This window comes from Varanus komodoensis, unplaced genomic scaffold, assembly GCF_004798865.1.
Source record: "Varanus komodoensis strain SLA01 unplaced genomic scaffold, ASM479886v1 scaffold3, whole genome shotgun sequence".
Lineage (NCBI taxonomy): Eukaryota > Metazoa > Chordata > Lepidosauria > Squamata > Varanidae > Varanus > Varanus komodoensis.
Window position 1 is genome coordinate 19649922 of NW_025335761.1, and position 16276 is coordinate 19666197.

A 16276-nucleotide genomic window follows, 5' to 3' on the forward strand; every position below is an offset into this window, starting at 1 on the left:
GACTCAGAAGGAGAAAAAGGAATGTGGCCCCCCAACTGTAAACAAATACATTCCCACAAAACAAAGGAAACAGAAAGAAAAATCAAGAGCTTCAACTATTCAGTTGACACAAATTAATTTATTAAGGCTCCAGGAAGGGTCTGTATGGTTCTTGTCATTGGTACCTCATTACTAGACTATCCCCAGAATCATAGCAATCTTTGTAGGTTCTGGCCTTCTTTTTAGGATGCTCTGGAACAACGCTTTGATGACAGGAACCACAGAGCTGTTTCTAGAGTGTTTTATTCCTTCCCCCTGCCCCAAGTTTTTCTGAAAAGGATACAGGTAACACAGTGTGGGATGACAGGATCCTTCTGGAAGTGAGTTGGCTATAGAATGGAGAAGGACTAGGTGCCAGGATTCCTGGATGAATTAGGAAGGGATACATGTTGGTTTTTCTGATCGAAGTGTCAGGTCTCCGAACTGCTCCTCCTTGGATGGGAGTTGTCTTTGTGCAAATGAGAGGTTTGGAGGGTGGAGGTGTGAGAGATCTGTCACCTTTGTGCAGCCCTTATTACTCCTGCAGATACCTGATGTTGCCCTTGGGGCCAAAAACATTGTACATCCATGCTATGCCAGCCTATTTCCTCCCCAGTCTCCTGCACTGCATACAAAGGGGTCCAAAACCTTATTGAGCACGCTTGCTGTAGTGAGTGCACAGGTTCCCTGGCGAACGTGAGAAGCCCAGAATTCCTCCGGGCCTCAGAATGGAGGCAGGCAGGGTCTCGTTTCCACTCTGTGCTCTACCCACGCCTCAGAAATACCATTCAACCAGCACAAGCCATGCTGTTGAGCTTGGAGCAGGGTCAGTGGATGTTTCCAGCCCCTGTTTTGTGTGGGGCCCAGAAGTGCTTTGTGGTTTCAGAGGCAATCCCAAGCCCTCCTCCCAGCTCTGAGTTGGGGCTTGTCTTTTCCCAAGCCAACCTAATCCCAAGAGTGTTAGGAGCGTGGGAGCAATCCTTGAGCTTGGGAAGACAGCAGGAACTCATACTGAGCTTTGGAGGCGAGAATGGGATAATGGACAAGATCCTCCACTGCTGGGGAGGGTCAGGGGAGAAGACAGGCTCCCGGCCACCAAACATTTCTGTTTGGCTACCATAACCAGGCAGCACATTCCATCTTTCTGTGTGCCAGCCACACCCACCTGCTAATAAGACCATCCATGCCAAGAAGAAGAGGCAAGCTGGCACCATGACATGCTAGCAAAACCTGCTGATCAGGCTGCCCTGTGGGCTTTTTTCGTTCCGGTCGTATTTATGAATCGTATTTATTGAACCACACCAAGTCACGCTAGAGGATTATTTCTTTAGGGGAAGTAGCATGAAGCTCATAAACAAATTCCAGTAAATTACATTTGAGTTACTAATTTTACTTGACTCATGCATCTTCACATCTGACAGATGCTTTGATGAGTTCTGGAGGAAACACCAGTCTCCTCAGTTGCTTCTGATGATCTTTTTCCTGTTCAGTGCCCAGAGTTACATACACAGCTGTTGCATGCAGCAACGCCCTTAATGGCTTATCAGAACCCAGCCAGAATGCTGCTGTGAGTTCCTGAAGGCTCAAGGTGACATTAACTAGATTGCTCTGATTTTTTTAAAAAAATGGAGGTGGGGTGGAAGGGGAAGGAAAGCAGGACTAAGGAATGAAGAGCCAGTACTGAGGAGTAAGGCAATGCATGCCCTTGAAAGGTTTTGCAAAACAGGTCCTACCCAAAACTGGACTGCCTTAATAAGCATATCCTGTATGGAAGCCCTGTGAGGAAGTGGGGACATGGATAAAGGCACAATTTAAACCTATTTCCCTGGCAGATTTGGAAACACCAGTTTGTATATGTTTACTAACTATGGTTCAGATTCTTGCAAGCATTTGGAAGTCAGCTGGAGACCCCAGGTTTAATCCTTTTGCCTGTGCCTTTGAATGTCCTACCCCTCTCCTCAATGCCCATTTGCTTTCAGGAGGAAGATGATCCAGGCCAAGCTAAATGACAGGCAAGAGAGGTGTTGTCCCAAGAAACACTGTAGGTGCTGCTGGGCTTTTCCTCCCCACAAGCCTAATTGTTATTCCAAAAGATGTATTTAAGCTTGATAGAGTTACCAATTAGAAAAGGTTATCATATAGTTCTTGAGGATACACTGCCATCTTGTGTTCAGGAAACAAAAGCTCAGTTTGAAGTCTTAGAAGAGGACACAAGCCCTTAGACTGGAAACCAGCAGATTGCCACCAGATGTGTTAGAATTGCAGGGGCTGGTTCATGTACAGGCCCAGCTCTTGGAGGGACAGGAGTGCACCTATCCTGCGCTTAAGGGAGGGCACATCTCTCACCCAAAGCACATCTGCAGGGAAGCTTAATTTCCCATTCCATTTCAGAATGGGAAGAATTGTACAAGCTGGGCCTTGCATGTGCCTGCGTGGTGCATCTCCCTCACAAGTTGCCTTAGGGAAATGCTGGCAGGATATGTTTGCAGACAGATTTTTATTGATAAAGATTTCTTGTATTAGTAATGACATGCTTATTACTGTGACACCTATACCTGATAGGGATCACACCAACTATATTAATTATTGGCCTATTCTTAATTAATGTCAACATTGAAGTATTAACTACAATAGATTACAAGAAGTTATTACAACACAAGTCCTCCCAGAGAAGGGGGGATTCATTAAAATTAGACAGGGCAGGTAATCTCAGCTGGTGATAGACCAATATGGCATGCTATCAGGCCAGATACAGCCACCATTGCTTCTTTGGCTGAAGATAAGGCTGTTGACACAATTTATTGCAAAGTTATTTTAGCAATGCTGAGAAATTTTTATTTTCCTGTAGAATTCCTGGAATGGGTAAAAAATTATATATTAAACACACAGACACACACACACACACACAGACACACACAGGAAAGGTATCTGATCTATGACCTCTGGGGCATAACATTCAATAGAATGTTAATATTCATTGATCTATGCATAATGGTTCAGATTGTATTCTTCCTGGGACAGGAACTTTTCTTCTTGTATTTTGTAAAACATCCCTATTATTAATCTCTTATTTATTACTACAAATATGTGCATATTGCCTTCCAGGACAAGCTACTAAAAGAATGGAAGAATAAATTTAAAAGCAAAACCGGTAGTCACAAACTTATAAAAGCAACATAATGCCATTAGCAGGACTAAAATTATATCCAAAGAGCTCAGCAGATTTTAACAGTCTTTGCCTAGCTTCAGAAGAACACTAAGCACTACACAAATTTCTGTGGGGAAAGTGTTCCAAACTAGGACACCACTACGGAGAACTCCTCTCTCTGGTTGCCACCTCCCTCCCTCAAGTGCTGTGAGCAGTCATTGGAGGCCATCAATGGAAGATCTTAGGGTGTAATTGGGTGGTCTCCAGGTATTGTCTGGGGGCCATGGGGTTGTTCAGATCCCCTCTGAAGGCTGAGCCCCTGCCTTGCGGCCAGCACAGAAAGAGCCATGCCACCTGCTTCTTCAGGGACACAAACACACCTCAGGGGAGAAGACAGGGAGAAGAGGAGGCTTAGTCCAAAGACATGTCAATCTTAGCTTCCTTCCCTTCCTCTCCCTGGCACTTTATCTAGACTGCTAAAAATGGCCATCTAGATAAAAGACAGGGTGCAAATTGCAGTGGCTGCTCTGCCTCATTTTGGGCATGGTATACAGATATGTACAGGAAACATATTGGGAACTGTGCATAGCACAGGAATCCATAGCATCCAGTTCCAGTTAAGTAATTAAGCAGCTCCATTCTGTACTAAATGCAGCTTCCCACCTTCTAAGGCAGCTCCATGTGTAGTGTGAGAACAACATCAATAATATAAAATAAATATTCCATGGAAGTATTCTAAAGTTTCCTGCCAGTTTCTATTTTAGGTCCTTCTGAATAGGAGTAAATAATCCACATATTCCACTGAGGAGGATTTAGGTTGTCTGCAGAGGGCTTCACTTCTTCCTGGCTTTTCTCCTCTCTATTGCTGTCAGCAAAGTTTGCAAAATCAGTTCTCTGTTATTTTGGACATTATAGTCACTCAGGTTTAGCAGTGTGTCAAAGTCATCCTTGGTGTAAGTCAAATTTGTTGTTCTGTATGGTGATGTCAAGTTGGCAAGATCCACCTGTCCTTTAGCCATTTCTGCAGAGGTGCGCTTAACTCCTTTCACAAAGGAAGACAAATGTATAGCAGTCGTTTTTTAAGGATTAGGTTAACGCTAAGGATTAGGTTTAAGGATTAGGTTAATATGTGAACTAATAGATTCTAGAACAAGGAGGTCCAAATTCTATATTTGTTGGAATAAAATAGTCTTGAAATATAAACATAGAAATAGAGCAAGTCAGAAGGGTCCTCCTGGGCCATCTAGTCTGACCCTGGCTCCAGCCATGTGCATGTCCAGCCTATCCTTGAACACCCTCACCGGTGGGGCCTCAACCACCTCTTGTGGAAGCCCATTCCATACCCTCGGGGTCCTAAATAGTCAGCAGTGGGCTAGAACTGTACTTTGCCAGACAAATGTAACTTGACAATCTTGTTGTATAATACATTCTACCTGCAAGGATTTCATGGTCATAGAACAGAGATGTTCTACAACTGGATACACAATCCACTGACAGACCTTAAAGCATGCATATTAAAAATTATTTGCTTCTCCTATCTTGATTAACATTTGATAGCAGTATGTGAGTGATTGCACAGGAGATAAAATAGTTTTCATGATATATGTGCCTACAGACTGTCAGTCGCACAACCTGTGCAGTCCCGGGCATGTTTACTGGGGCTAAGTCACTGAGGCTATATATACTTGCAACAGTAAGTCTGTTGAACTCAGTGGAGTTCATGTTTAAGTAGATATACATAGGTATAGATTGTGCTGGAAGGTGAGTTTCACACATTGTGAATCTAATACAAGGTTGGCCAGACTTGCTTAACCAAAGAGACTCATACAATAAATGTCAGGTGTTTGAGGGCCACAAGCGGGTGCCCACAGGCAGCAACAACGGGTGGCAAGCAGGTGCCTGCAGGTGGGAGTGGGGGTGTGGCAAGTGCCAAGTGGGCCACCATGGGCACCCGCGGCAGTGAGCTGCAAAGATAAACTCTAGGAGCTGCACATGGCCCCTGAGCCTTGGTTTGGCCACCCCTGATCGAATAGCTGACGTATTCATTTATTTTATTTATTTATATTGCAATTTATATCCTGCCTTTTTCCTACAAAGGGCTCAAGGCAGCTTACATCATCTCTCCTCCTCCATCTTATCCCCAAAGCAACAACCCTGTGAGGTAGGTTGGGCTGAGAGTCTGTGACTGGCCCAAAGTCACCCAGTTGGCTCCATGGCTGAGCGGGGACTAGAACCCAGATCGTCTGAGTCCCAGTCCCATGCTCTTAACCACTACACCACACTGGCTCTAACATCATGTATGTGTGTGATGTTACCTGCATTGCTCTCAGTTGTGAGAAAACTTTTTTTTTTTTTGGCTGCTGAAACAAACAATCCAAAATTGATAAGTCTGGTTCTTATATGATACATAAAGGCAGATGTGATGTGCATTTCTCTACCTACTCGTTTCTGTAGGTAGAGAAGAAGAAGAGACTGCAAAGAGAATTTGTACCACCTGTAATGACTGAAGAGTTCCCTAACACAGCAACCAGAAATGCAAGTCTTCATCCCCATTGCTAGTCATGCAGCTGAACTTTTAGCTCATCTTTGGAAAACCTGGCAAAGTCCTTGAGCCAGAAACTGGTACAAGGTGCTGCCAGACCTACTGTAGGTGAAACACAATTGCTTCAGAAAGGGTTGCACCCTCAACACCACTGAGTGGAAGCCAACTTTGTGTGAACAAAGTTCTAATCTTGCAATGGCACATCTTCTCTCTCTCTTCCCCACTACATCCCCACATGCCCTTCCTATATCCCCTAAACTCCTGAGCAGATTAGGAAGGGACACATGGAGCTGAAGGGGAATCAGCCTCATCCTGATTAGACTGAGGTTGCTGACTGCTCTTTTAAAACCATTTTTAAAAGTCTGTTTTTCCCAAGCTGTAATTTTCAGATAGGAGCCTGCCTCCCTGATGGTGTCAAGGACCCGTTTTCAAAATGGGGGAGGCAACTGAGAGGCACATCATTCTTTCAAGCACTTGAGTGGTATTGGAAGCCATGCTGGTGGCAGTTCACAAAGAAGCAGAGGTGAAGAGTCTCTTTTGGCCTGAGGCTGAATTCCACCTTGAAGAAGCTCTCTGGGGCCCCATTCCATGGGTGGGGGCCAAGGGGTGGGGTCAACAAGCTAAAACTGCCAGCATATTTTAGCTGAATGCTTTTATTGTCAGGCATGAAGTATGAGGAGAGGCATTTCAACCTTTTAGAATAGGGACCAACTTCATGAAAGTCAGGCAATCACTTTAATCGGACTTTTGGGGCAAAGGGATTGGAGCCAGGGGTAAGGATGCATGGCTTTTTGGGGCATCCCAGGGAGCTAGACAGGGGCCCCTGGGGGCCTGCACTCAGTTCTAGGCCTGAGGCTTTGCAGCTCTTATTTAAAGTGATCAGTGCGAAAATAAATCTCTTGACCAAGGAACACCATGCTCGCTACTAACACATTTGATAGGCAGTGGCTGAAAGGTCACATTAAATACTAACCGGGTTTTTTATACTCCCTAAAAGAGTTATTCACCAGTGGGAAGTGAAGTACTATCGGAGCTTCTGGGTTCCTTTTGTCCTCAATCAAGTAACATTCCTTTGGATTCTCCTTGTCTTCTTCAGTCAGCAAAACTTTAGGAAAGGGGATTCCTTGATCTGAACAGTGTTTGCCTATCTGTTGTATAGACTGAAGCATGCAAGAGGACAAATATTAGAATCTAAATGCAAAACTATGATCAGTTTTTTCCTAACAGGCCTCTCTATTATTGTCAAACCCAACTGAATGTAAACATGCTTTAGAAGAAAGAGATTGTTTTGATATCCTGGTACACTCAGCAATGTTGTAACACAGTGGAGTAATTAAGCAATGATATTGTGTATTGACCTTGCCAAATGATTTCCTTATTTTGAAACAGACATTACAAGTTTGTAACTACAAATATTGCTCTTACTCCACAATTAAGTGTGATGTTTACTCCACATCAAAAGATTTGTGAAACACACACAGCAACCGTTTGATTTATAACGCAATATTCTCTCCAGCCATTACACTCACAGCAGTAAAAGAGGCAATAGTGCATACACAAAGGAAGGTTTCACTCCCACAACCCCACAGTTGCAGATGTTCAGGCTGGAGCAAAATGCAGGCCTCCAGGGGTGCCAACCCAGCCCCCTGGGGTGCCCCCAAAAGTCACACACCTCCTGAGTCCCCATTATGGCTACCTTACCTTTCCTCGCCACAAGAGCCATGGTTTGCCACAACCAGCATCCCTACAGAACTGAATTTAGAATCACAGGAAAGCCCCCAAATTTAGCTTGCTCTGTGTTCTACATCCTACTTAGCTTAATAGTTAAACTAGCCTTCACAGGTCAGTACACAAAAACAATGATTTCTATGAAAAGGATTTGTACGCCCACAAGGAAGGCAATAAAAGGTAACTTACTAAAAAATTGACTTCTCTCAGATTGCTAGTCTGGGTTTGAAATGCCCAGATACTTTGCAACCAAGATACTGAATTACATTCACAGTCCAAACTGATGTTCACTTAATTGGTTTTACATACTAGTTTTATGGATTTTATGGATTTGTTTAATTAATTATGCGACCTAGGATTGCCTGTGTAATATATTTTTTTAAAAAAATAGTAAGGTGTTCTCCTATCAAATATAAAATAGGAATATTCTTACATCAAACCTGTTCTCCAATAAGTTGTAGTCAAATGATATAATAACATCCACTTTCCTTTCTTTTCTTAGCAGTGGAGGGCAACTGGTATTAATAAAGTATCCAGCATCAACCAGACATAATTCCTTTTCCAGTGATGTAAGATGATTGGAGTACTGGTCCAGATTACTGCCTGCAAGGCAAATATTTCTTGTTATTAGTGTATAAAGGACATAGTTATAAAATGTACACCAAAGCAATATTGAAGAAATAAAACATTATTTTTAGACCTCTTCATAAACTACTATTATTTTTAACCTTATTGGACACCTTCACCAAAATATCCCAGATACAAAACAAAGGTTCCTGTGAGGTTATTGAAAAAATACTGCATGACCATTAACTTGGTGAGCTTTTAAATGTTAACCCTTTTTAATCCTTTTTTACAGGATTTGTATGAATTCCTCTAACATTCGAAGTCTGATTTATTTACCTCGCCACATAAAGAATGTTTCATGTTGGTAATAGTCTTTGTAGAATTGCAGACCTCTCAAGAAGTTAGGCTTCCATTCTCCAATTGGGCGATGGGTCAGAACTCCATTGATGATGTTGGATATTTTCTTCGGTGGAGTGAAGCATGCAGTGTGACATACAGAGGACTGCTTTGTAGGAGGGCTGCTGCTTTTGTCTAGAAGGACATCAGAAAGTACAAACTATGAAAACTCTGGATCCTGCTGCACTGAAGCTAAGGACACAATGTGCCCTGGCTGTTTCTCACTGGTTCACTGCAAAATTTGGTCAACTTTTATGCATGGCTATCTGACCTCCTTTCTCAAGACTGAAGCAGGATGTACACAGAGTGTTTTGCATATTGGACTGGCAGAAGGGCATGGCTCCCACACTTTGGGGATGAGACCCCACCCATTACCAGTACCCACATCACAGGGGTCTTCCCCAAGGGCGATCTACCCACTGGAGTCAAAGTAGTTCCCCACTCATGCTATGAATGATTCTATATAGCATGAATACTATAAATGATTTTGAGTATTATTTGTGGATAATTTCTTCAGGTGGCCTTCCCCAACCTGGTACTCTTTGGATGTTCTGGATTATAAATACCAGCATTCCTACTCATTGACCATGCAGGCAGGGGCTGATGTGCCTGGAGATTAATCAGACAATAAAAATGGTTGTGGGCAAAGGATGCACTTCTAACATGGAATCACTGGAAGCTACAGACAGCCAGATAGCTGATTGATATAACCACCACTGAATCACTTAGTAGTTATTAAAGGCTGCTAATGCTACTATAAAAATGGTCTGAATGGAAAGCATGATATATGCATACTTTTTGCAAGTCCTAAACTACTCTTACACCAAATCCAAGTAGCCGTTTATCTGTGCTCAAAGGATGGCATACCTGCCAAGATGCATGGTTGTGGCTTGCACGCACATGCACACCCACACTAACACATATTCTGTTGCAGCCAAAGCATTGAAATAAATGGAACGGCATAATTTAAGTTAGCCTTTGCCTTCTTGGTGATCCAGAGAGAATGTTTGGATAGGTGCAAAACCCATTTCCACAGACACAGCTTTAACTGAATAGTCTTACGGAGTGCCTCCTAAATTAGCTACAACATATGCACCATGATGATCTTTTGGGCAGAGCATCTGCAGTGTGATATATTTTCTTCTTCGTTCCTTCTCAGGAAAAAAATGGCATTAGAGATAAAACATATGCACAAGACTCTTACTGTCATCCTTTTCTTTGCCTGGGAAAGGTGACGGCACAGATTTGTATAAATTCCAGACATCCACCAGACATCCACCAAATATATTACTCCAAATTCCTGTAAACATGGAAGAAGTTGAGATTGGAAGTATCCCACTCCCAAAGACCTGTCCAGCTATTTAAATATGCATGGAACACCCTTGCATATTGCTCAGATCATGTTAAACCTCTCAATATTAGAGGCAGCTTGACCCATGGAAAAACCCCAGAGAACCCTACATTTGTGCAAGCTATGAACATGAATGTGTGGGTAAATCTGGGTCCCACTCTCCCCCATCACCCCACTGCCATCCCTTTACTGGCACTACCATATACATGATCTGAACCTTGGAGGGAATATATACCAGTAAGGTAAACGCATCTTAATGTACATTTGAACATTGCAATGTACTGTTGTCTGCTTTGTGCTTTCAGGGTGGGGTCTAGTTATAAATACAAAACAAGCTGCCAATGTGCTAGATCACCCTTTTGTCTACAGTTGTTTTTGACTACAACTTCAAACATTCCTGAACATTCTTAATGCTGACTGGGGCTGATGGGAGATGAAGTCCAAAACAACTGGAGAATACCAGACTGTCCAGAAATTCAGTGGACCACTACTTTGAGTTCCTTCTGCACCAGGGCACAGTTAAAGCATGCAATTCTACAATCAGCTGAAAGTAGAATTTATATGAAACAGTATGTGGCCTTCCATAAACTCAGCTTCTGAAAAGCTGACATAATTATACTCTCAATGAATTGACTGAATTAATGTTTGGTTGCTTCTTAACTGCCTGAGATGTGGTACCTCATCTTGTTCTCTTACAAGCAACTGTGTTTCAAAATTCAGTAGGACATTTTTTCTTATTCAAAGCTCATTTTTAGCTTAGCAAAGCTTAATCACCTTCCAAATAACAGATCCTAGATTCTGGTTTCTTCTTTATCAGCTGTCCCATAAAGAACTCACTTCCAAAATCTTCTGAGCATATGAAGGCTCCATATTTAGAAAATCCTACCTCATAGGGGGAAAATTCACACCATTCTATTAAAAGAGAAAAAAGAATGAGAAATAAGACGCTAAGAGGAGCACAGCCCATTTCCCAAAGTCAGGAAAAACAGTGAGAAAAGGGTGATAAAGACAGAATTGCTCTCTCAGGTTAGAAGAATGAGGAAGATGGGCTGGGCTGGGCTAGGATATGATGTAGGGCGCCAAATAGTTCCTTCTTAGTCACATTTGGCTGCAAGTCTGAAGCTAGTTACAAAAACAACGTGCCGATTATTTTTCAGGCTCAGTTCAACAAATTGGTTTGAACCTTTAAAGCTCGAAACATCTTAGGGCCTGGATATCCAGGGGCTACTTGTCTCAGTATGATCATGCCCAGTTATTAAGATCAGCAGGAAAAGCCCTTTCAAAGACACCCTGGCTGCAAACACTTTCTCCTGTGTTGCTCCCAAATTCTGGAATGCTTAGGAATTAAGACTGCTCCCCATTTTCTCTACAATCAGGGAAGGGGCAGGGGTCAAAATTCTTGACTTGGCTCTTTGATATCATTTGAAGGTTATTTTTAATGCTTTACTACTTCATTTCGGTATTGCCCAATGGGCAAAGCTCTCTGGGCAGTTTGCAACAGCTTTAAAAACCCAATAAAACAGTTTGTACAGATACAATAAATACAGCATGAATTGTATGATGTTTGTTTTTTGCCTTTTTATAAAACACCTTCATGTAAAGCGAGCGTGTTGTAGTGGATAGAGCACTGGAGTGGAACTTGGAAGACCCTGGTTCTGGTCTCCACTTGACCATGGAGCTCCTTGAATGACTTTGGGTGAGTCATTGACTCTTAGCCTAACCTACCTCATGAGGATGTTGCTAGGATAAAATGGAGAGGACATGTAACAGCCTTGGGTCTCTTAAAAGAGGAAACAAATTCAGACATAAATATAATAATAAATAAAAATGAAAAAAGAAATGCAATCAATCAGTACAAACCTGAAGCCACCTGATAGTTTCAGAACTGTAGCCAGGGTGTGAGAATTTTGCTGAAGGACAGAGTAATATTGCTGAGGTGGTTACCTTTGAATTCATAAGTGCTTTTGGTGTTCTCCTTGACATTGAGGGCCACATAGATGGGCAGTGGATTTTGCCCCTGTCTCACTGCCTGTTGCTGATTTGAGAGTTTATTTTCATTCCGCTAAGAAGAAACATTGCAATGAAACACAATGAAGACAACAACAAATAGAAACTGAGATTCAAAAGAATTATCAAACATACCTAATCATTAGGTGTGGGAAAGCCAATATGCCTGGAAGGATTGATAAAGATATCAAACATCTCAAGCAAAAGATGGGTCTTTGGGGTACCTACCTCATTATGGAACATGCGTTCTATGATAAGTGACCACATATCAGTAAAAGAAACCAAGTGTCCCTCTTCAGTCCTCCGTCTCAGCTCTGCATTGTAGTGCTGCATTGCCTCCCAGGAGAAAGCACTTGACTTGTGCATGGCCATGTCTCTCTGTGCTCTACGGACTGGGCCCATCAAGTCCTTTTGAGACCAGTTACTGTCTTCATACAAACTTGTCATTGTCCTGTGGAAAAATATTGCCTTTAGAAGGAAACACTGTAAATAGAGCTAAAGTGCACATTACATCAAGCATATACTCATATTTCCCAACATCCCCTGGGAGGCCATAGGATTTGCTGCTGTGAACTGCCCAGAGAGCTTCAGCAGTTGGGTGGTATGGAGATAAATAAATAAAGCCTGTACATTTGACTAAAATGCATCAGTTACAAAATAATCTATTCCTCTTATTACGTTCTTCCAAGGATGCCAAACCCAGGTAGGCAGTGTGTCCCAGGACCATATCATTGCTCAGAGAACTGGGACATGTACGTAATAGAACTTCAAAGAACAGGACTGAATAATAGATGCTCTTTCACTGATCACAATGCTAACTCACTGACCATGTTGAGCCAGAGGCTCCCGTTATGTATGTGACACAATCTAAGAGGTTCATCTTCTGCAGGGCAAAGAGGTGGCCATAAAACGCTGACATTGCCCTAGCTCCCCCGCCTGTTGTCATGACAGCCACCACTGGGACCTGTGGGAGCACATGAAGAAAGTCATAATGAGAAAGGATGCGCAACCAGTTCATTGTTAGCAGCCTGTTATAGTTTCAGGCTGTTTTGGAAATTCTCCCCATGGGAGAATAAAGATTAAATTCAACAAATACAAAGGTCTTATTTTATAAAATCCACCCTGCATGCATCTTAGTTTGCCCCTTTCTCTTCCTCAGGGAAATCATGTTCTCTGACTAGGAGAAGAAATGTTTTTAATCACCTCTGCTTTGCTGATAATTAAGTCAAACAACCAGTGCCTTCACACCCTCCATCATATTTTCTCGTCTAATGACTTCCTTTCAACAGGGTCTCATTCTGCTTTGCTGGTGATTCCTCTCAAGAATGAAACCTTTCATTCATGCTGAAATGAATGGCTTCAGTTCAGATTTTTTGTGTGGATGCATGTAAGCGCTGACATAAGTAGTTCTACAATGCAGCCAGGTCAAAGAGCACCACTATCCTCCTCTGGCCCACAAAAAAGGCCCACACACCTCATCTCCTTGCAGCTCCTGGTCCAGCAGAAGAACCTTTTGTAGAGCATTGGCAACCACATTCCTCCTCTTATACAGGAAGTTCTGTTCAGCTCCACAGAGATCACATCCCAAACGGACATCCACATTTCCTAAGCTGGAAGAGATAGGGAAAAAATACCTTCATCCAACAAATTCTACCTGATATGGAGGTCATTGGTAGATAGAATAACAAGGCCTATTCTCAGTAGGTCATCAGAAAACTCCAAGCAGAACCAAGACAAATGTGTTTCCTAGCATGACTGATTAGAAAACACTGTGCAGCCATTCTGCCTTTTCTTAACCGATTTCTTATAGCAAGAAAAAAGGTAGAAGATGAGAAAAGCTGGGAGGGGTACAAATGGACAATGACATCATTGTTAAATTGTGCTGAGGCAGGGTGTAGTTAGCATATAAAAATGCTGTCCAGAAGCATCATATGTAGCACAATGGGGAGCGAGGCCAGTAATTCTATTATCTTCTTCCTGAAGATTTATGACAGACCTGAAGGCAATAACACATTTGGGTCCACTGTCCATTGTCATCACGTCTAGTGTCTCTTAACTGAATTGTCTGAATGCTGTTGAGGGAGATGACAAAAGTGGTCTTTGTTGCAACAGAACAGTGAATTTTTAAAAGTGAGACACATGGGTACATGCTTTGCTAGATGGAGCCATGTGATTTTCACACCTTTCTATGATCTTTCTATTGAATTTTATCAATGTTTTCACACCACAAGAAGGTCTCTGGATAGTTCGCAATAGAAACATTTTTAAAAAGAAAATTTGGGTATAATATTATCATAGAACCTCAAAACTTATAAAACAGCAAAGTTAAGTTAAAATGAACATAAATTCTTACCAGTCATTAACCATGAGCTGCAACTCCAATTGTGCATTCTGAAAATGAAATTTGTCAAGATGAATTCTATGAAATTACAAGATAAATGTGATATGTATTGTAGCATGCAACCATTCACTATCTAAGTTTTCATTTGCAAACATCTGCAAATATGATACCTATGGATCTCTAAGAACAGAGGACTGGTCCATTTCTTCCACATTACTATCTCAAACCAACACAACTGGTATATTGTCTCACATGGCACCTAGATTGAGTTCTACTTGGGAAAATCTTGGAAATGAGGCACAAAGAAATGTTGTAACTGGGAAAAAATAGTGTATATTTATTTTATTTATTACTGACAATCATACACTGTCTCATCATAGCAGGCTGTCACACCAGTTTACTCATCTAAAACATTAGTAATTTAATGGACACAATAATTTTATTTTTTCAAAGGAACCATAAACTCACACTATCATCAGCAGCTACTATAAAATTAACATAGTTAAGAAACAAAGAAGGGATTCCTTTTTTTCCTTCTGTTCTAATCTGTTATGTCTATCAAAATGCATATGAATCCACATACCTTTGAGAAAGGCAAGATAACCTTTGTTTTCTCTCCCACAGGGAGGGCTTTCAGCAATACACCTGGAGAGTCAGCAGAAGTATCCCCAAACAGTTTTTTCCCAAAGCAGTTGCTCTGAAATGGATTGCAAAAATGTAAATGTATACAAGAATGCAGCTAAAAGAAGGAACATGGAGAAAAATGAAAAGAGACGTATGGCTTTCATGTCCTTTTCAAGTCCTACAGGGAAGCACACTGAAGGTGCCAAATACTGCATGCACAAGGAAACAACTGTTGCAAGCATTCACACACATTTTTAGACATCCACAGGGAATCCACCACTGTGACCAGCATGCTGCAAATATGCTCTTTCGCGTGGCTGTGCTCTACTACAGAAAATATAGCTCCAAAATGTTTTGTACCTTGTACTTAGCCTCTTGGTTCAGAGCCATTTCCTCCCGCACCTGACTGCCCCTGGATGGGTCTGGATGATGCTTTAGGCCCAAGTTAACTTGCTGGATAGGGGGAGAAGAGGTGCCAGGTGGGGGCATGTGCCCACATACTTCCATCTCCCTCACCCAGCAGAGCTGGGCAACAGAAATGGAGATGAGGCCTCCTGCTCCATTCCCTCCACTCTTGCCCTGAGCTTTTGAGGACACAGGCAGAAGATGGCTGCTCGGCCTTACTTCATCTTAAGGCCCAGCAGCCAGTCACCACCCACTGCTGCAGCCAAGAGGACCCAGGAAGAAGTGATCGTCTCCACCTTCCCTGGTGTTCAGTGGGGTTTGAGTGGGCTGCACAAGGCAGAGGCTGCCTGTTTCCTTGTGTGCCAGCAGGGCCTGGGGAAGGGAGGGTTACTCACAAGCAGTCCTGCTCTCCCTCCAGCGCATGCTGGGGATAAGGGGAAAGTGGCAGTGGTCTAACGTGCTGCCTGAGCATGTCACTGGCTGCCACTGGCTGCAGCCCCTTTTGCTGCTCTGTAGCCTTCCTGTAGCTTGACAACAGCTTGGCGTTTAAGGTGAAGCGTTCTGTAACCCGTGCTATTCTCAAACCTAACAATAAGCTAAGGCTACTCTAAGCCATCCGTCAGGAAGCAGGCGAGGTTCAGACTGTACACTAAGCCTCCCACATTGCTTAGTGGGATGTGTGAACCTGGTTTTGGAGTAAATTGTAGAGCGGTAGAATTGGTTTTAATGGCAATTTTCAGCCCTGAAAACAAATGCCCTGGTCTGCAACGAAGATGTTTTGAAACAACCTCCAGCATTCCCATAATTGTTTCCACCCAGCTTGGAAAAAAGCTTGGTTTGCGAGTAGCTTGGTCTGTGAGTGTTTTGCAAGACGAGCAAAAAGTTTTTCTAAATTTTGACTTGATAAACGAGCAATGTCTTGCAGTATGAGTATTACGTGTGCTTTGCCTGCCAAGAGTCATGTCACAACAGAGCACCGGTTCTCTCTCTCACTGCGGCTGTGAGTACAGCATCGTCTCCCCCGTCCCCGAACGTGCCTGCGATCACGCCCACCTCCCCCCCCAGCACACCCACTTCAAATTTTTGTCATTTTTTTTTCTAAGTTACAGAACGGATTAACCTTATTTACATTGAACCTTATGGGGAAAT

At 42.6% G+C, this 16276-nt stretch overlaps 1 protein-coding gene across 1 annotated transcript in view; it reads right to left on the reverse strand.

Moving 5' to 3' along the window:
* Positions 1–3848: 3848 nt before the first annotated feature.
* Positions 3849–16276, reverse strand: part of LOC123026293 (cytosolic phospholipase A2 beta-like) — a 37460-nt gene continuing 25032 nt past the window's right edge. The window contains exons 14-25 of the mRNA XM_044435730.1: positions 14682–14795; positions 14111–14148; positions 13232–13367; positions 12585–12721; positions 11986–12208; positions 11695–11812; positions 10525–10662; positions 9604–9699; positions 8340–8534; positions 7870–8039; positions 6682–6868; positions 3849–4208 (exon numbers count right to left, since the gene is read on the reverse strand). Coding sequence (XP_044291665.1) covers positions 4000–4208; positions 6682–6868; positions 7870–8039; positions 8340–8534; positions 9604–9699; positions 10525–10662; positions 11695–11812; positions 11986–12208; positions 12585–12721; positions 13232–13367; positions 14111–14148; positions 14682–14795 — 1761 coding nt within the window. The 3' untranslated portion in view covers positions 3849–3999. The remainder of the gene's footprint in view (positions 4209–6681; positions 6869–7869; positions 8040–8339; positions 8535–9603; positions 9700–10524; positions 10663–11694; positions 11813–11985; positions 12209–12584; positions 12722–13231; positions 13368–14110; positions 14149–14681; positions 14796–16276) is intronic.